The sequence below is a fragment of the Phalangium opilio genome, unplaced genomic scaffold (assembly GCF_054372755.1).
Source record: "Phalangium opilio isolate 3A_F unplaced genomic scaffold, DU_Popi_V2 ptg000105l_1, whole genome shotgun sequence".
NCBI classification, from domain to species: domain Eukaryota; kingdom Metazoa; phylum Arthropoda; class Arachnida; order Opiliones; family Phalangiidae; genus Phalangium; species Phalangium opilio.
This window is the reverse complement of record NW_028324207.1, coordinates 10,620,287-10,642,210: the sequence shown is the minus strand read 5'-3', so window position 1 is coordinate 10,642,210 and position 21,924 is coordinate 10,620,287. Positions and strand designations below refer to the sequence as shown.

Here is a 21,924-nt window from a genome sequence, read left to right as displayed (position 1 = left end):
ACCAAAGTGGTACCAAACATGGCTGCCCACTGCCAAAGCTACGCCCGTGACGTTTTGACGTCGCAACTGATAAAGCTCTGTTGAGTGTGCGAATTATTCTTTCTGAAAATGAACTGCTTTTCTAGAATGCTTTAAAACGTCTTCGTTTGAAGAGCGAGAATCCATACTTGTCTAAGAATAAGGACTCTATGGGAAATTGTATTGTACAGCTGCTACTACGTGACATGCTACTACGTCACACCCTCCTACCTCGGTTTTGGCGACCATATTGGAAGTCGTTCGTTAGCGCAGGCCATACAATAGATCTCAGTTGTAACGTCAGTGCCTAGGTAAAACGTCACGGGCTTAGCTTTGGCAGTGGATGGCCATGTTTGGTTCGATGGGTGTGACGTCACACCAGGAGTTTATAATAACTGTTGGTCATAGTAAGGTTTCTGAGCTAGCTCTATTTTTAGAGTACCAATATTGACGTCACGTCCCCGTAACTCCCGCAATTATAGCTATTTATACTTTACTAACCTTGGGCAGGACCATGGTTTTTGGTTGAGTCTTCCAGGTCTGAATTTGGGATGATGGCATTGGCCGCCATCTTGGTGGTGGCGGCGGCCGTTTTGGATGAATGTATCATTATATAAAGTTACAAACGTTGACAATCTGTTTGCGGAGATGAAATACACGAACGACAGACAAGTTTACCTTAGTCGGGCGCCATGAAAAAATGTTCGCCAATTCCATTTCTGCATCTAGATTATTTTTATTTGGCACACAAGCTATCATTACCCAGTGACAAACCAGGCATAAATTTAATTTTAGAAGTAGGAATGGAGAACAGAGTAATGTGGGGGCGCGCGTCAAAGTGCCAGACCCCCCTTACCCGGGACGGAGGGGGGAAGGTTAAGAAAGCAGAGGCGGGAGGGTCATAGCGACAGAGGTACAAAAGGAATTACGTCACTATTTTTAGCCACCGTATCCATCAGCAACGTCATCAAAACGTAGCTATTTAAGTGAGCAGCCAATAAGATAATTTAAACTTTTCGTTACGTGTTGGAGGGAGGGAGGGGCATATCTACACTGGGTGGGCTATGAGTCGGAAAAACTAACCGTTCTCCATTCCTACTTCTAAGATTAAATCTATCCACGGACCAACTTATGGCCAACATACAGGGTTCATACAACTTTTGGAAAACAAATTTCCCTGACATTTCCAGGTTTTTGCCTATATACTTCCCTGAGTTTCCCAGGTTTTTCCCGTAGCAGGGGGGGATAAATAGGACTATAACATACTCAAAGGACATCCCCGTATCTCTAGTAGAACCAGAGTTATGAGCCTCCAAAGTATAGTGTAATGTTAATCCTATGGAGGGAATGTTTATGAACATTTTTCTTAATTACTCGGCCCTTGTTTGACGCAAATTTCCCTGATTTACCTGAATTTTACTAAAAATACGAAATTTCCCTGAATTTTTCGTCAACTTTTTATTTCCCTGATTTTTCCAGGTTTTCCCGGTTTTCCAGGTTTGTATGAACCCTGAACATATCTTATCAACTTATGGGAGTGTGTGATAGAGAGAGTGAGAGGCGTATATGAAAAATGTCGTATAGCTTTTATTTGATAATGTAGTTCTTTGGCGTAATCATCAATCTGGTAACCAAATACATTGATCAACAATCCAAGTATATTTCATTTATAATATTAATAATATGCCTAATAATTAATTAACCTCTCTCGTTTAATTAACTTAATTTAATTCATTTCCAGCGATATTTCCTTTTAACTTTACTAAAATAATAATTATAATAACCGGTTCTGAAGAGGGCAAATGTTTTCTGTAATAACGAAGTTTCGACACTTAAGGCCAGTTTTCAATTTAATTTTTCCAAGCTTTTGTCTGTTGCAGGGCTGTGCGGGTCCAGATTTTTGGGTGTAGCCGTGTAGGGTAAACTTCAGGTAATTGAAAAGTTAATCGGGTCCAATTTTCAATTACCCGTCCTCGGGTCCAGCAAAATCCCTAAAATTACGTTTCGGGTCTCTTTGTTTTTCCTTACAGTCCAATTAAAAGCTAGATTTCAAAGCTAAGCCATTATCCCATCTTGTGTAATTCATTAAACAATATTAATTAATTAATAACTTGTTACTAATTAAATTATTTAATTATGAAAGGCACAAGTATTGAAACATGCGCAGTAACGTCATGAACTGGACCCGTCAGACTCAGACAGGTATTGGCAAAGGCTTAAAATTGGGACTTGGGTACCCGCACACCCCTGGTGTTAGTTTCAAAAACGTTACTTTTTCGTCATAATGACGTCATTACCTACGAGTAAGGATCCTTTCCCTCTACTATGGCCGTGATCTGAAGCCAGATATTTGGAAGAAACACTTAACTGATTGAATGACAGACAATGTAATTGAAAATAAAATGAACTAATCTAAAAATTAAAATGCATTTTTTTGGGAATGTTAAAAAAAAAAAGATGTTAAATTAAGATTAATTATTTAGTTGGATTAAAATTGACAGAAAAGAAATTAAGAAAAATAAAATTAGGGAAGCTGCGTTGAATTTTGTTCATTAATATTGTTAATTTTTAATTAGAGAGTCGGTTATTTTTAATTTTTAAACTTACTTATCACATAAAATGAGGATCTACTAAATTTGGGTAATTTTATGAACATTTATACACTTATGTACAAAGTAGTTTTTTAATTTTTAATTTAACGTTAAGTTGTTTCATTAAAATCCGATTTTTTAATTAATTTTAATTATAATTTGATCGCGTTCAATTAAATAATTTTTTAATTTAATTGAGTTTGATTAAATTAAAATTGACTTTTAATTATTCTTTAACCTCGTTTTGTTAAATTAAAAACTAAACAATTAAAAAAAAAGGTTTTAAACTTTTTATTTAATTTTAACCTAATTTGATTATAATTAATTTTAATGGCGGATGGTTACTTGGGAGAGGGGGAACTAAATAATTAAAATTAAGTTCTCAATTATAACTAAAAAAAGAGCTAAAAAATTCTAATAACTTAAGTCTTGAAATTATTTATTTTTAATATATTCTGAAAAAAAAATGTTCCTAAGTTTTTAGTTAAAAAAATCCCGTTAATTTTTTTTTTATTTTTTGATTTAAAAAATATTTAACGAGCTTTGTTTGTTTAACGGAATGGGAATCATTTCATCTCTCCTCTAGTAGATTTTATTTTAAAATTAAGACAAAGGAAAACGAAGTCTCTTCTCAGTTCTTGTTGGTTTATCATTTTCGTTGTCTCACGTCGTGTCCTTCTTTTTGATCCGCAACGTTTTTCCTGAAATTGGAAATTTGGAGAAATTGGAGATTATGACACGTGATTTCACTCGGTTTAAAATGAGAATGGTTATTGATAAAGCAGACGCAAAACAATGGCCTTGATATTTAACCAATTTTAGAATTAAAACTGTAAGGATACTAGGAGACTATTCGTGATCTACATACATTTTATAGAATCGGAAATAAGGTGTGTATTTGTTAGTAATTTGAACTTACTTATTAGCCATGTTATCAACGTCATTATCATCAAATTCAGGCTTTGCCCGTTTCTTCTCGTAGACGAAAATAATGGTGCAAAGAATAGCCACTTCGGCGCAAATTCCCAAAAAGGGCCAGAGAGCGGCTAAACGATCTGTCAAGTACACAGGAATTCAAATTAAGCACCCAGCGCCATTGTTAAACCCCCGGCGCCGTTATTCAGCACCCGGCGCCATTATCAAACACCCGGCGCCATTATCAAACACCCGGCGCCATTATCAAACACTCGGCGCCATTATCAAACACTCGGCGCCATTATCAAACACTCGGCGCCATTATCAAACACTCGGCGCCATTATCAAACACTCGGCGCCATAATCAAACACCCGACGCTATTATTAAACACCCGACGCTATTATTAAACACCCGACGCTATTATTAAACACCCGACGCTATTATTAAACACCCGACGAAATAAAGGGTTGTACTGACCTTTTACTCTGACTAGAATGGTGGTGTTAACAATATCTTCGCCAATGCTAACTCTGCAAGTGTAATCGGCACGATCGGGATAATCTAGATCGTCAATTTTCAATGTTGAGACTTTGGAGCCCGGCTCTTGAGTAATTGAAATTCTGGTGTCGCTCATGTTTAGAGGTTGGTCATCTGAGAAAACATTAAAGACGCAAAATTTCTCAGGGTTGCCGGTCACAATTAATTTGATATAAATCATATGGTACCATCGCCTAAATTGCCTAACAAGAGCAAGAACAAGAAAATCTGTGAAAAACCAATGGTTACCTTTCAACCAGGAGATATCTGGAGCGGGAATGCCTCCGAATTTGCAGTTGAGCACCAATCTATCGCCTTGTACCAAATTAAGAGACTTGTGAAAAGCTTCCACCGATGGTCTGGCTGCAATGGTACGAGTCAACGTTAGTTACTAATGTTTAACAAGAGGAGCAAGAGTGTAGTGAACGTGTAATACTTACTGGAAACAATGATGGTGGCGTTAGCGAAGGCTTTGGATTCGGAATCCTCAAAAATGCAAGAGTACAATCCAGTGTGGTTGTTCTCATTGGGTTTGTTGATGATTAGAGAATTATTCGACAACTCAATCTTGATGGTATCGCTGTCGCTAAGTAGAACGTGGTCCTTTTTCCTGTTGGCAACGCATTTAGACTAATGTTTAATATCGCCTACTCGCAATGAAAAATTTCATTTCTTGCTCAACACGGGTGACTCCCATAATCCCCCTGGACATAATCCCCCAAAAATTTCCCCCCGTCCAAAGACAAAATCCCCCCATTTGCAGACAAAATCCCCCCAAACTGGAGACAAAATCCCTCCCAAATTGGAGACGAAATCCCCCGCTTACGGAACGAAATCCCCACCTTGGAGAAGAACCCTTCAGGGGTCATTCCTATTTTAGAGGTCGTTTTCCTCAGTGGAAATGTTTTTAGTAGGATAGTAGTAAAAATAGTAGTATTCCCCCTACGAGGAAAAGCGGAACCAATGATGGAGAAAATAGTATGAATTGCCGACTAACCATAAATTTTCGCCTTTTCCAAAATATCGCTGACTAACCATAAATTTCCGCCTTTTCCAAAATATCGCTGACTAACCATAAATTTCCGCCTTTTCCAAAATATCGCTGACTAACTATAAATTTCCGCCGTTTCCAAAATATCGCTGACTAACTATAAATTTCCGCCTTTTCCAAAATATCGCTGACTAACCATAAATTTTCGTCTTTTCCAAAATATCGCTGACTAATTATAAATTTCCGCCTTTTCCAAAATATCGCTGACTAACCCTAAATTTCAGCCTTTTCCAAAATATCGCTGACTAACCATAAATTTCCCCTTTTCCAAAATACTGCTGATAACCATAAATTTCCGCCTTTTCCAAAATATTGCTGACTAACCATAAATTTGCCTTTTCCAAAATATTGCTGACTAACCATAAATTTCCGCCTTTTCCAAAATATTGCCGACTAACCATAAATTGCCGCCTTTTCAAAAATATTTTTGACTAACCACAAATTTCCGCCTTTTCCAAAATATCGCTGACCAACCATAAATTTCCCCCTTTTCCAAAGTATCGCTGACTAACCATAAATTTCCCCCTTTTCCAAAATATTGCTGACTAACCATAAATTTCCGCCTTTTTACAAAATATCGTTGACTAACCATATATTTCCGCCTTTTCCAAAATATCGCTGACTAACCATAAATTTCCGCCTTTTCCAAAATATTGATGACTAACCATAAAATGCCGCCTTTTCCAAAATATTGGAATTTTGGAAATAAGTTAAAACAAAATCTGTAGTTTATTTCTTTTGGTTTAGGAACATTGTTTGCAATACCTTTCACTCTTGTGAATTATACTTTTGCATTATTATTAAAGATAATCTTTGGATTTGGGCTTCCGTTTACCTTTACTTCTAAATGCCTATTATCTGGGGGATTTTCAATAAAATGATCCTTTCGGTAGGATTTTGTTGAACAGTTTTCCTTTTGGGGGATTTTGTCCTGGACGTTTTCTCTGGGGGGATTTTGTACAAACACGTCTAAAATCGGGGGGAAAAAGTCTTGGCAAATCCAAAATAGGGGGATTTTGTCCGGGGGGATTATGTCCAGGGGGATTATGTACGAGACCCAGCTAAACACTGGTCAAGTCTAGGAAATGGAGCTTAAACGTCAGGGCTCGGGTTACTTTCCAGAATAGTATGGATGACATCGTAACGAACCCCGACCGAACCTGATCGGACCTAAATTATCTCGAGGTGAACCCAGGCCAATCAAACTTGACCTTAAACGACCCTTACTGTACGGAACCCAGGCCAATCAAACTTGACCTTAAACGACCCTTATCGAACGAAACCCCAATCAAACTTGACCTTAAACGACCCTTATCGAACGAAACCCAATCAAACTTAAACTCAACCCGACCTAAAACTAGAAGGGGTATACCACCTGATGGTACATTAGCTTACCATTTCAAGGTCAAATCATCGGCGATGCTGGGATCGGAGATATTGCACTGAAGAACCAAGGGTTTATTGACTTCTAAAACGATGCCTGCACCCTGTTCCTTTTCGTTGGTTTGCACCATACTATCTGTTATTTAGTAAATACACAAAAAGAAAAAGGTTTTGGGGGAAAACACACACCAGATGATGCCATAAAATTCTTCTCTCTTAAATTACACATTTGGGGGGAATTTTTCAAAACCAAGTATCACTTCAATTTCAACGTCTATAACTCGAGTAAGGTTATTCTGAACTTAGGGGATTTTCCCCCGACATCAAGTTCGTAATTAGAAATGGGAAATTTTATTTTTAATTTTAATTTTGGTGATTCAATAAAATCATCATAAGTTTATAAGATATGTTCATTCCATAAGTTTGTAAATTCTGGTAACTTAGAAACTGGAGTTTGTAATTTTGAAGTGAATGAGGTATAGGTCCTAGATTCGATAGGTAAAGCGAAGACGCCTGGTGTGGCGCTGCTGTCAAAGGTCGCTTAGTAATGCAGACTAAATAGTAAGATGGACTACAAAACCGAGTGAAGTATATTCTTCTTGAACTAGCTTGAGCTGTAAGTCTCTAAAATTACGAAGTATGGGAAGTGTCAAACTTATGGACAATATCTTATAAACTTATGATAAAACGTGTCCATGGGTAACGTGGTAGGTACCGAAGTTAATTCGATTGCCAGTACGAAATTCTTAAACGTATTAAAAGCGATCAAACTGATTTTGACTTTGGTCAGTAAGTACTCCTACACCTATCTCGGAACGTTCTTTGAAAAGTCAGATATAAATAATAGCTAAAGACACTGAATTATTGCCGATCGATTGCACCCATTTTCAGACTGCTACGAAGCCTTAGCCTACTTTTCCAGCAAATAATTTTAAAAATAAACTAGATGACAGCCCAAATTTGGAACAGTTAACCCTAAAATGGAACAACCCCCCCCCCTTTATCATTTTGAATTTTTTTTGTTCCAATAAAACTCGACTACTGCCGATACAATATTGATCTACTTTTCTTTGGAAACCGAAATAGAGTTTTAGCAGAAGTATATAATACTTCTCTTCGAGAGAAGTGTACCAAAGCGGGTTAAGTGTAACGTCACTCTTCCCAACATCGGAACATTTAGAGCAAGGTTACTAAAGCGAATCGCATACGTGATAAATAGTTCCCTCATCATTACTCTATTAGCGTTTAAATATTTGGCAAGACGCGCTTGCGCATTTTTGTCCCACGTCAAGACGAGGTTTGTGGGATGATTGCTGGGGATTTAGTGCCAAACAACTATAGAATTCACCTTACGGTGCGATGCCTATCCGGAGTTTGATGAGCGGGAGAGAAAACTAAAAGGGCTCCCTCGCCTGGGAAGAATGACGTTACATAACTAAAGCATTAAGAGGATACAGAGTGTCATCCTTCTTCTATTATCCCCTTCTGGTTTTAGGTATTCATTTTTAAAGATAAATCCACAGAAAATGTACGAAGACTACCTGTATTGACCTACTTGATAGATATTTCGAGAATATTTCGTTTTTATAAAATCGATATTCAAATTCATTTCGATTACCTAGTTCTTAAAATTTGGAATAAACGTCCGATTCTAAACTATCAAATAGCTGGTTTGATTTATTGATCTAAACCAGGTTAAGAAATAAAATATTGGAGTCCTCAAAACTACGCAACTATGTTTAGGCCTAGCTAGATTTCAACTAACTGACAAATTAGTCGTTCCTAAATTCCCTAAACTTGAAATATTTAAAAATAAATTTTCAACGATTTTAAATCGTAGGTATTACCAGCCAGAAGGGGATAATAGAAGAAGCGTGACGCTCTGTATCTTCTTAATACTTTAATTACGTAACATGACTCTTCCCGGGCTCATGGCACCATTTTGTTTGCTCTCTCGCTCATTAAACTAACTTCAGATGGGTAACTATCGCACCGTGCTAGAGTGAATTCTATCACAACTGTTTGGTATTTACTAAATCCTCAGCAATCAAATAGACACAAACCTTGATTGTCTTGACGTGGGACAAAAATCCTCCACAAGCGCATTCATACGCCTTGGCAAATAGTTAAGCAGCGCTAATAGAGTAATGATGAGCGGGAACTATTTATCGTGTATGTGATTCGGTTTTAGTAACCTTGCGAACTCGAAATCTAAAATGATGTCGGGAAGAATCATGCAACAATTCACTTCTCTCTAAGAGAAGTATACATAGTTTTCAAACAAGGAGTATTGATACCATTTACACTGCAGGAGGCGAGGCTACTTGGTACCGCACTTTTTCCGCCAAGTTGCCTAACCTCCCGGTGTAAATGGTACTAATCCTAGTCTGAAAACTGTATTATATAATTCTGTTGATACCTAATCCACCTTATTCCCTTTCGCCGGAAGTTAGGCTTAGCTCGGGATTCATGGGGGTGAGTAACGGGAAGAACTTCGTTTGTCGTCCGCTACAGTACATATTTTTGGCTTTTGTAGCAGACGACAGACGAATTTCTTCCCGTTACTCACCCCCATGAATCCCGAGCTAAGCCTAACTTCCGGCGAAAGGGAATAAGGTGGATTATAGTTAGAGAGCGTTAAGTCAATCGTAACTGGCAATTACAAAAATTAAATAGGTAACGAGACAAAAGTTCGGGGTTCTTATATCTTCAAAATCAAGACAGATTTAGCGAGCGCTTTTGCTCTAATCTAGCCATAATATTTAACATAAATAAATAAAGCTTATTACGCACTAGCGCCTTTCGAAGCGCCGCCTTGCGTACGACTTTCATAAATCACGCCAAACCTCGCTTTACGCTCAGACATAGCCCACTCGATCACGCGCATCACGATGCAAGGTGCTCGTGCATAGCGTCCACGAGCGCGGATCGAGTGGGCTATGACTCAGAGCGACATCTAGCGAGGCTGTTCACGAGGGGAAACGCTTCAAAAAGGCCCTAAAATTCGTATTAAGGCCGCCCATTCAGACAACTAAACTCTTACGTTCCTGTCAGTGAAGTCGCCAAAGTATTTCGACACTCGTCAACGATTCGCGGGTTTAGTTTGAAAATTTTCAGTTTCAATTTCGGGCTGTGTCGAGATGGCGCCTTTTCTTTAGCCATAGCTTACTCGATCACGCCTTGCCTTAAAAAACGCGTGATCGAGTGAGCTACACTTTAGCAGGCGATGTATGCAAAGTTTTAAAAGCTTGAATTTGGCTATTTTAAAATTCACCGAAGGCTACGTTAGATTTTACATCATAAGTTTGTAAGATTTTACATCATAAGTTCATAAGATATGTTCCTTCCATAAGTTTGTCACTGGTAACTTAGAAACTGGAGCTTGTAATTTCGAAGTGATTGAGTGAGGTAGGTCATAGATTCAAGGAGGTAAAGCGAGGGAGGCCTGGTGGGGCGCTGCTGTCAAAGGGGGCTTAGTAATGCGGACTAAATAGGAACTAGATGGAAGTACCGCAAAATTAACCACCACAGAGTTTCGGACTTCAATTGACACGCTTCCCTAGTTCTCCCTCGAACTAGTTATCTAGAGAACTGTAAGTCTCTCAGTAGCATTGCGAACTTGTATAGGAAGTGTCATACTTATGGAAGGAACGTATCTCATAAACTTATGACTTTAGACTGAATGGACATGTAAGCTTAACAAAAGAAATCGCCGAAAAAGTCGCGTAAATAAATAATAAACACTGCGGATTATGAATAATAAACGAAATATTCGTTTAAACCTAATTACTAAATAAATAAATAAATAAGTACAGCTTAAATATTTCTAAATACTTGTTTTAAAAATTAATATTTGTCTGCCAAATATTAGGGCTACGTATTCAAAAATAAACAAATAAATAAATAAATAAACAACAAGTGGGAATAAGAACCAAAATAATAAATAATAAACAAATAAATAAATTAATAAAAATGATGTCCACATAGCGGGGGGAAGGGGCGGGGCGATAAACAATAAATATTGACGAGTGAAAAATAAATAAATAATAAATATATAAATAAATAAATTAAAACAGAAGAAGAACAGCTACATAATTGTCATAATGACTTGGAAAGGCAATATGCAACAATTACCTCCACCTCCACCTTTTTAATTAATTACAATTAATTACTTAGGTTCATTTAAACGTGAGCTCTGATATAAATAAATAATTTATATTTTTGTAGCCTGCGATGCGAAAATTGAGTATTAAATTTAATACTGAATTACCAGGGATAGATTTAACTTCAGAAGTAGGAATGGAGAACAGATTTAGTAATCAAAATCCCGGCCGGACCCCCATTATTCAACGGGACGGAAAGGGGGGGGGCGTATGAAAGAAGAGGGGGAAGGGTCATAACGACAGAGGTAAAAAGGAATTACGTCACTATTTTCCGCCGTCCCCGTCATCAAAACGTAGGGTTTAAGTGAGCTACCCAATAAGATAATTTAAAATTTCGTTATTACGTGTTGGGGGGAGGGACTCGATACTAGGTGGGCTATGAGTCGGAATAACTGAAGTAAATACTAACCGTTCCGTTCTCCATTCCAACTTCTAAAATTAAATCTATCCCTGATTAAACATTAAAATGATAACATGCTAGACGGAAATTGAAATTTAAAATAATTATATTACGTAATAAAACTGATTAAGCGTTGATACCCAAAAAATAATAAAAATATAAAATGGATAAAGAAAAACCGTGCGAAAGTTTGCGTTGGTGACCCCGATAATTGACCTTTTATAAAAATGATAGCGACGTATGTATGTCGACACTTTGTTATCACATACTAAAAAGTTTCCGCGCGTTTACACGAGTGGTTCTTGATAAACTAAACCAAGAAGTGATATTTGTCCGACTGAGGAGAGTGTAGCGAAATAGCCCGGTCCCCTCCTTTTACCTCCCCCCTCTTGTATTTTGAAAGGGGGACTGCATGGGACTATGGCGCCTTCGAATACTTGGGCATCTTATACCTTCTCCTTAATAAACTAGATATCACTTCTTGATGGATTTTGTTGTAAATCATGTGTGTATGACCTATTTCAACTCGCGAAGCCTCGCCTACGCGCCTAGGAACACGCGTTGCAACTACCAAAACCAATGAAATCACAGAATTAGTAAAACATCATAATTACAAGCCAGGCGCAATCAGGGCCGGAAATAAGATAGAATTCTTATAGGACACGAGTCCAGTGATGCCCCCTTTCAGGGTTCGGACGAAATTTTTATATTGAAAATCCCTGACTTTTTCCAGGTTATCACTGACCAAATTTTGGCAATATCCCTGACCTTTTTAAGGTGTTTACCAGAGCCCACTTCATCACACCTGTCTCATATTTAGCATTGCTCGAAGCATGGCTCGATATACCAAACGAAATCCCTGACGTATCCCTGACTTTTTTAGGAAAAACTTTTAAATCCCTGATTTATTCCCCTATTATCCATATCCCTGACTTATCCAGGTTTTCCAGGTTCCGTACGAACCCTGCCTTTGACCTTAAAAATTTATTGGACATTGTCCACTGGAGTACAGTGCAAAAATAGTGTCGCATCTTAATTCATAGTCAAGCTATCAAAACTTCTGAAAAAAATCTATTGGTCAAAATGTCCAGTGACCCCCGTAGTTCTTAAAAAAAATATGGGACATTTTTAAATTAAATTTTATTGGACAATGTCCAGTGTCCTGCGCTTATTTCCTACCCTGCCTCGCGCAATGATTCTAGCCGCGTGGATTCCCGGTTTAAATGAGTGTAATTAATGCTTTGTTAGTAATTGTAACCTCCTCGTAATTAGAAACTTTTCAGCGTACAATAACAAAGGTTAGAATCCATAAAAAAATATTCTAGAACTCGACATAGGCCTACGTCACCATCATTTAAAAATTGAACGCAGAATTCCGACGTTAGCAATAATAATAATAATAAACTAGCCTAGATAATTTTAGTCTAAACACCCACAACTTAATTTAACAAATGGACCTTTTTCAATTAAATCACGCGCAATTTTAATCAGCATTAAACTGAAAATTTATTTGAAAATGGTCGATTTAAATAATCAAATATTGAAGGGTGCACCATCAAAAATAGAGAAATTAAGTGAAATAAATTTTCAAAATTTTCAAAACAAGGTAAAAATCACGAACAAATGCGACCTTACGATTTTTACAAAAAACACATGCAATCACACCAGAAAAAACAAAGCTATTTCAATGCACAATTTTTGTGAGAAGCGAACATTCAAAACACCTTGCCCTCATCATTACAAACACCATCCCCGCCATTTTTTTTATCTCCTCGTACCTTTATTTTAAAGGGAAAATGAATCAAGTTATAAGAGATCCTTTATTTAATAATATTTTTTATATTTTATTTTAATTATCATTTTTTATATTTTATTTTAATTATCATTTTTTATATTTTATTTTAATTATCATTTTTTATATTTTATTTTAATTATCATTTTTTATATTTTATTTTAATTATTATTTTTATTGATTATAATTTAATTTTTTTTACTAGGCTTAATTATAATTGGTTAAATTTTATAATTATTCTTCATATGTCATTATACGATTTAAAAGTAATAAATAATTATAAATTAGCGATTAAAACGTTTTATTTATTTATATTTCATGAAATTCATTTTCCCTTTAAGGAAAGGGTTCAAAGTGATATCTTCCAAGGCACCCCCGTTTTAGAAAGGACCCCCGGGCAAATCAATATGGCGGTCCTTTGGGGGGGGGTTAGAAGGGGGGAAGAGTGTTGAAGGAGGAGAGCGAGAGAAGGGTTTAAGGGGGTGGGGGTGGGGCGTCGGAGTGGATTTGGGTCAGGGCGGCGGCGTTCAGTTGGTTGAGCTCAGATTTATTGATTAGTAATAGAATATGTTGTCCCTTATCCCGACCGAGAGACAAAAACTTAAAAACATGCCTCTCATAAGAAAACCCTTAAACGCAGGCACAAAGTTAACAACCATTAAAGGGAAACTCTCACCAAAGGAAACATTTTTAGATATAGGCCCTAGTCTTGCAAATTTTGCAAGGATATGTATCTTAATTAAACACAGTTGATTGGTCAACATCTTAAACCCAATTTCCATCCGAAAATTCGCAACCGCTATTTATTTTGTAAGGGCAAAGGTCAAACTGTAAAACAGTTCAGTCCCTAATTTTCGCATTAACCCTAATTCTCTCAAATCCAACTTTCGCATTAACCCTAATACACTCAAATCCAACTTTCGCGTCAACCCTAATTCACTCAAATCCAACTTTCGCGTCAACCCTAATTCACTCAAATCCAACTTTCGCGTCAACCCTAATTCTCTTAAATCCAACTTTCGCGTCAACCCTAATTCTCTTAATTCCAACCTTCGCGTAAAACCTAATTCACTTAAATCCAACCTTCGCATAAACCCAAATTCAGTCAAATCCACCCTTCGCATAAACCCTAATTCACTTAAATCCAACCTTCGCGTAAACCCTAATTCACTTAAATCCAACCTTCGCATAAACCCTAATTCACTTAAATCCAACCTTCGCATAAACCCTAATTCACTTAAATCCAACCTTCGCATAAACCCAAATTCAGTCAAATCCACCCTTCGCGTAAACCCTAATTCACTTAAATCCAACTTTCGCATAGACCCTAATTCACTTAAATCCAACTTTCGCATAGACCCTAATACACTTAAATTCAACTTTCGCATAGACCCTAATACACTTAAATTCAACTTTCGCATTAACCTTAATTCACTTTAAATCCAACTTTCGATGGGGAGCTTCACAACTTATATTTAAAACTGGTAAGGCAACGATTTCATTCTCTAAAATAAATCTTTTAAATTATAAGCTAAGCTTCAATTACCACTGAGAGTTTCCCTTTGTTAAAAATTCAATATTCGAAAGCAGAGTTAAGATTCAAATCGGAATATTGGACCGTAATTACATTTTAATTTTGAAACTAATCTTTAACCTAAATTGAAAATAAAACGGACCTGGTGGAGAGATTTGGTACCAAAATAATAAATTTAACAAAATAAAATAATATAAAACTGGCTAAAACTCAAAATAGAAAAATTACCAAGAAATAGACGAAAAATAGACCAAAAAATGCAGAGTTAAAAAAGCGCGGTAAAAATCATGATCATCATTGCAATCAGCGTGCCAAAACAAATTAGAAGTTAAAAGCAAATCAAACTAATTATCCAAAAAATTCAACCAAAATCATTAACGAGATAAAAATTAATTAAAAAAAAATTATTTAAATAAATTTAAAAGAGAGGATAAAAAATTGGTTTCATTTGAGTGTTAAAATTAAAAACGAAGAAATGATAAATAAAATTATAAATAGCGGGACTACAGAGCTCACAGTTTTAAAAATGCGCCTAAGCAGTGTGTAATTGCGTCCCTACAATCGCAAGATGGCCACAAACACTCGACGCTGATTGGCCACTAAATTAGGACCTCGAATCTTTCGCTGCCGAACTTTGACCCCTTGAAGGTCAGAATTTATATTAGTGTCTTAATTATTGGTCATTCTGTAGCAGAGCAGACAAAAGTATTCATATTTTAAACATGGTTAAATACCGTAATTTACATTTGGGGAAAAAACTAATATCAAACCGAATATTTGAGTTTTTAAATTCTACTAAGCAGAAAAATACTACAATATGGGAGGAAATATACCAGGCTAAATGTAAAGCTGTAGAACGCCAATAGACCCAACCAACAAATAAATGAACAAGTTGGTTTGGTCTCGTCTCCATCTAAGGGATAGGATCACGTGACTAACAAAAGTTGAGTGTAGTACCATCTGTCGTTGAGCGACGAAAATAAATCTCTTATTTTTCTGATTGGGTTAGAGTACTCTGACTCTTGGGGTAAAACGGGTTCTGCGCATGGCAATTGCAATCAAGCCAATCAGGTTATCCCTTTCTCGCCCAAAAACCCGAGAACGAGATCTGAGCCATTATAATAATTCAAAAGATTTGTTGGTTGGGTCTAATAGACCATTTTGATTTAACTAAAGGGAAAGACACTGGGGTAAAACTTTGCCTTCCATCTCGCTTTTTGGCGCCTGCGCTGCAGTCTCTTTGTATCACGAGAGTGCGCAGATATGGATGGCAAATGTATGTCCTGATACTGAGGTTTGCCTACCCCCTCTTTTTTAGGTCAAAAAAGGTCTATTTCAAGGAACATTTCTTCAACACCCTTGAAGGACCTTTACTTAATTGTTATTAAAAAATAGTAGTTTAGGTGGTAGGAGGAAAACACTACATTGTCACCTCATAAAGCTAAATCAGGGTTCATTCAACTATTGGAAACCAAATTTCCCTGAGTTTTCTAGGTTTTTCCCTTAAATGGAATATCCTATGGAGCAAAGGTTACAGATTGAGTGGAAGGGGCAAATTGGACTATAACATACTCAAAGGACATCCCCGTATCTCTAGTAGAACCAGAGTTATGATTCTCCAAAGTATAGTGTAATGTTAATCCCTTGGAGGGGATGTTTATGAACATTTTGCTTAATTACTCGGCCCCTGTTTGTCGTAGTCCTATTTTTTTAGTATGGTTGGATAGGGGGCAAATATGACTATTACATAATCAAAGGATATCCCCGTATCTCTAGTAGAACCAGAGTTACGAGCCTCCAAAGTTGGGTGTAACGTTAATCCTATGGAGGGGGATCTTTATGAACATTTTGCTTAATTACTTGGCCCCTTTTCACTCGAATCTCAAGTTTTTAGTATTATTGGATGGGGGATAAATAGGGCTATAACATACTCAAAGGACATCCCCGTATCTCTAGTAGAACCAGAGTTATGAGCCTCCAAAGTTGGGTGTAATGTTAATCCTATTATTCGGCCCCTGTTTGATGCAAATTTCCCTGATATCCCTGAATTTCACTAAAAATTCGAAATTTCCCTGATTTCTCCCTGAAGTTTTTGAAAACTATTTATTTCCCTGATTTTTCCCTGTTTTCCAGGTTTGCAGGATTTAACTATCACGGGCAGTACAATCTGTCGCGTGTGTTAGTGCAGGCCATCTTGCGATTGTTCGAACCAACGACAAACGTTGGGCGAGGGGTTTGGGGGTTTGTCGAAGGGGGTAGAGGTTTGTTTGGTAGTTGTCAGTATGATTGCCTTACCAGTCAGGACGACAATGCGTCGAGCGTGTGGGCTGAAGCTGCTACACTTGTACTCGCCCGTGTGCATGGGCTGAGCCTTTTCCACGGAGAGGCGCATAATTACGTAGTGTTCTTCCTTGGAGCCAGCGACGTACAGGTCATTGGGGAGGCGGGAAGTGGTGGAGTGGTTGGCGGCTGCGCGTCGCGGCGCCTCTTGCTCCAGCAAGTACTGGTTCTGGGAGTTGGGCATTATGGGGACACCATCCTTAAACCACAGGTGAACGCCACTCAGTGGCACGTGACACCTCAGCAAAAACTTACCACCTTGACGCACTATCGTGTCTTTCACACCGTCACCCCCAACTAAAACTGGAACAACGAAACAAAGAATGAGTTAATTAATTAAAATGTTATTCATTAACAACAATTAAAGACAATGAAAGGAGAAAAATGTCAATGGTCTCTACGCAGCTATGGTCTTCATAAAAAGGTGAAATTATTGGATCAAATCATCCAAGTACAGCGAGACGTTTCTAAACACGATTATTACAGTGTTTTACAAGGGATAGATGTAATTTTAGAAGTAAGAATGGAGTATTTACTTCAGTTATTCCGACTCATAGCCCCCCTCCCTCCAACAGGTAACGATAAGTTTTAATTATCTTATTGGGTAGGTCACTTAAACAGCTACGTTTTGATGACGTTGCTGAAGGGGACGGCGGTGAAAAATAGTGACGTAATTCCTTTTACTAACTCTGTCGCTATGACACTCCCGCCTCTTCTTTCATACCCCCCCCCCCTCTCCGTCCCGTGGAAGAATGGGGGTCCAGCCGGGATTTTGACGCCCGCCCACATTACTTACTCTGTTCTCCATTCCTACTTCTAAAATTAAATCTATCCCTGGTTTTACTGATGGCCCCCTTAAATTTAATGTAAGAAACTGAACACAACACCCTGTAAATGTATTATCATTTGCTAGCTTGAAAACAGTTCTTTTAGAAGTGTCCCATTTTCTCCTACTCGGATCGGATTGCCCATTTAGTGAAACATAAGCCTAGACATAAAAGATTTGGCGGGGAATCCGATTTCTAAGGACAAAGTCAACCTTTATATAGTGTGTGAACAAGTGTTGCCAGTCATCCACGAGTGCGATTCAACCGCATTTTACAACACGCTGATCTGACTGCAAAGGTTATAGTTCTATTCCATTCAGATCATTCACGAGATGCTTTCACGAAAACTAGTGCCAACCCAGACGGGCAGTTATAGTTAAGAATCGGGAGAATTCATTTCTCTATCCCCCGAGGGGCTAGTCACTGGGCGCTAGCGGTGTACAAGGACGTACCTTTGACTGTATCAAATTGATCACTTGTAGTTTTAAAAAGCCCACCCCTTCACAGTGCTAAAATGATTACGAGCCATCCTTATTCGGTGTACAAGAAATTTCAGAGTGATTAGCCCCTTAAGTGCACCCACGCTAGCCTATCTATGGACATCAATGCTGTAAATTTTCAAATTTACAGCATTGACGAGTCAGAAGTTCTAAAAGGTCCAAGGTTCTTTCAGTTAAGCCAAGAAGCGATATCTAGTGTTATTAGGGAGAAGGTATAAGATGCCCAAGTTAGTATTTGCAGGGCGCCATAGTCCCAGTCCCCCTTTCAAAATACAAGGGGGGGACGTAAAAGGAGGGGGCCGGGCTATTTCGCAACACTCTCCTCAGACGGACAAATATGATTGTAATTTTCGTCATTGGCGTCGCCACGCTGACGTGAGGTTTCAAGAACCAATGAGATGCTGCTGCTGGTTGTAATTAAGAGAAGGGGCGGGGATTAACTCCGGAGTCTGGACAGGCTACGTTTGTTTGGACTGCAGGAGATAAAGAGCTAGAAATGTGGAGGCCAATCTATACCTTCTCCCTAATAAACTAGATATCGCTTCTTGGTTAAGCCTTAAGCGAAATATTTGGATTTTGTTAAGTGAAGTTAGCCCAAAATGGTAGAGCTTCATTCTATCACAGGGTTGCCACAAGAGAGAGCTTCTCATTCAAATTCCCTGACTTTCCCAGGTTTTCCCTGACGTTTTTAAGACCCAATTGATATCGTTTTAAATATAAGAAGGGGTGAAATAAGTAAACAATTCCGATTATGTAACGTTAAAACATTGCGATTTCATTGTTTGGTCATAGGTCATCTAACTAAAATCACGTTTAAAACGATATTTTAGCAACTTAAAAATCAAATTCCCTGACATATTAGGGCCAATTTAGAAACTCCCTGACTTTTCCAGGTTTTCCCTGAGCCATGGCAACCCTGTTGTCTCGCGCCATTTTCGTAAATACTAGATAAATTCCCACTATAGACTAATGGCACCCCATGTTATTTGCCCATAGACCTTAATACAGTCAAAGCAGGAAAACTGCCATTATTCTATAATCAAATATCCCGACCCTCCATGAACTTTTCAGTCAATTTTATATTCCCTGACCTTGAGAAATACGTCATTTACGGAAAAAAATTTAAAGTAGCCTATGGGGTATTTATTTAAAATGTAACTGGCGTGTGTCATAGCCCACTCGATCACGCGCTCCACAACGCTAGCTGCTTTGCAATATACGACAAGAGCACCCTACGTCCGTGAGCGTGGATCAAATGGGCTATACTGGTGTTAAAGGGGAGGGGTAATTACTCTCAAATTTCTCGTACACCAATAGGGAGCTAACAGTTCTGACCCTGAAACGTTCAGCTAGCTAGCTAATTGGACCAAGTCATCTTGCGACTTATTGCCACTTATCTAACGCCTTTACAATGCATAGAGGGGTGCAGGGGGCTAGCCCCTATGCCCCCACAGCTAACCGACAGCGCCCTATACTAACTATTACCGTTAACACCCTTCTATCTCATACTGGAGTTTCATCCACCCTAACGGTTGGAAACAGTATTCTACGCGCAAGAATACCAACCACAGAGGGGCTGAGTGACGTCAGACTATCTCTACCCCCTAGCCAGTTGTTAGCTCCCTATAGTCCGCTACCACGAATTTTCTCGTGACGTCACACCCTCCTATCTCTTACCTCGGTTTGTTTTGGCGACCATATTGGAAGTCGTCAGCTTAAGCCATACAATTTAGACCCCAATTTGACGTCACGTTCCCGCAGCTCCTCCCCTCTCAGTACTACTCTATAGGGACATGGCAATCGGGCCTAGCCCCGCCCCTTGCCGCCATTCTGGTATTTCTTTTAGCAAAGTAGAAGCTATTTTCAGGCCCTTTTGGTATATTTTCTAGCTATTGTGACGTCACGTTGTCAAGTCCCTAGTACAGGGTTCGGACTAAATTTTTCTATTCAAAATCCCTGATACTTTTCACGCAGCTTATCCCTGACCAAATTTTGAAACCAATATCCCTGGGACCATTTTAAGAACGTGTTTACCCGCAGAGCCCATTAAGCATTGCTTGAAGCAATCATGGTTTGATAAACCAAACGAAATCCCCGACTTTTCCCTGAGTTTTTAGGGGAAAAACTTTAAATCCCCGACTTTTCCCTGAGTTTTTAGGGGAAAAACTTTAAATCCCCGACTTTTCCCTGAGTTTTTAGGGGAAAAACTTTAAATCCCTGACTTTTTCCCACATTTTTAAAATCCCTGACTTATCCAGGATCTATAAGAACCCTGTATTAAGAGTTATTAGACCTAATTTGAATTTTAGTTAAGGGACTAAATCCTCCGTTAGCGCTACCCCAAATTTCTCAATTTAAAACACTGATAATTTTGAAAGAAATGGTTTAATTAATTTTTGAATCGTTAAAGATTAAATAAAAATTATCAAAACAGGCTTCCCTTTCATTAAAAACCACAGATTAGCAAACAAATTCCGAAATTGTTTACTAATTTATGGGGTCAACGATAACTGAGCAGCAAAGATGATAGGCCTAAAACTTTACAACGATAGAGACGCAAAATGAGACCATAAAAACTAGCTTTGTTTCTTATAAAGAAACAAGACAGAACTGGATTTCTTTATATTTTAAAAGTTAATTCTATTTTTCTCCTTTCAAGGTTTTTTGTGACAAATAAAATTTAAAAATATATCTTTCTGGAGCCACCGCAGTTTAAACAACCTTAATTTATAACATTTAAGCTCAAACCCCAGTCGTTTTTAATAAAAAAAAGGCCTAAATTTGACCTAAACTCCCCTAGCAACAATTCAAATGTCATAAAACTTAATAATTTTGACTGTAACCCGATTAATTTTATAGAAAAACAACAGAACATATTAATATAATATACTAATCAAAATTAGGCCTAAAATTAGGCCTAAATCATAGCACAAAAAGTGTAATTTTCTATAATAATATTCCTCTCATTTAAGCCTAGCATGATCCGTTGTTTTTCTACGATTTTAATCTATACGGCTTAAGCTAATATAGACTAATGGCACCCCATGTTATTTCCCCATAGAGCTTAATACAGTCGAAGGTAGAGGGCTGCCATTACTCTATTCTTTCCACAGTCGCCCGTGGCCTTCGGGTGGGTGGCTTTCCCTTCGAACAAGTCCCGTCCCCTGTATAGACTAATGGCACCCCATGTTATTTCCCCATAGAGCTTAATACAGTCGAAGGTAGAGGGCTGCCATTACTCTATTGTTTCGACCAAGGCTTAGCAAAAACAATTCCCTTTCTAAGGCTAATTTTAACGAAATTTACAACAAATAATTTTTATATTTACCTGTTATACATCCTACGAGTAGCAACGATACCGCGGCTTTCAAATACATCGTAAATATCAGAGGTTATTGTAGTTTTAAACTGTTATTTTGGTCCGCACAAATTTCCACCGAAACCTTCACGCACAAAGGCAAAAGTAGACTGCGGATTGCGGGAAAAAAATTAGCTCACAACACACAGTGAGATAGAGAAAGTCCCAACGGCGGAAGATTACAATACACAATTCGACGCTCTATTTATACATTTCTTAGTTGCCAAATTACATAAATCTCTAAATAGTTTAATTCTTATTCTAAAAATAGCGGCCGTGTCTAATTTATTTTAGTAAATTAGTATTATATAGTAGTATTTGCGTTGAATTTCAGTAGAACTATTTTTGTAGCGCGCTTGACACAGTGGTCATGAGGTCATTTCCGGGAATACGGTTACATTGGTTAACCCAAAGCCACGTGACGTATTATAGCGGGAATTTTGAATTTACAACTTTCAAAACAACCTCGGTGTTGAACTTAGTGATACTTGGTTTTTCAATTTATAAAGGTCAA

The 21,924-nt window shown here is 37.9% G+C and overlaps 2 protein-coding genes across 2 annotated transcripts; both read right to left on the bottom strand.

Moving 5' to 3' along the window:
• Positions 1-1,585: 1,585 nt before the first annotated feature.
• LOC149629937 (basigin-like) lies at positions 1,586-21,540 on the bottom strand. Its single transcript, XM_089851613.1, has 8 exons — positions 21,381-21,540; positions 16,981-17,028; positions 6,509-6,632; positions 4,503-4,672; positions 4,312-4,425; positions 4,003-4,176; positions 3,529-3,664; positions 1,586-3,310 (listed from the first exon to the last, which is right to left on the bottom strand). The coding sequence occupies exons 1-8, from the start codon at positions 21,427-21,429 to the stop codon at positions 3,259-3,261; spliced, it is 867 nt and encodes a 288-aa protein (XP_089707739.1). The 5' UTR covers positions 21,430-21,540; the 3' UTR covers positions 1,586-3,258.
• Positions 11,944-16,672, bottom strand: LOC149629938 (uncharacterized). The gene is made up of 2 exons (XM_089851614.1): positions 14,299-16,672; positions 11,944-14,099 (listed from the first exon to the last, which is right to left on the bottom strand). The coding sequence occupies exon 2, from the start codon at positions 14,072-14,074 to the stop codon at positions 13,655-13,657; it is 420 nt and encodes a 139-aa protein (XP_089707740.1). The 5' UTR covers positions 14,075-14,099; positions 14,299-16,672; the 3' UTR covers positions 11,944-13,654.
• Positions 21,541-21,924: the final 384 nt, after the last annotated feature.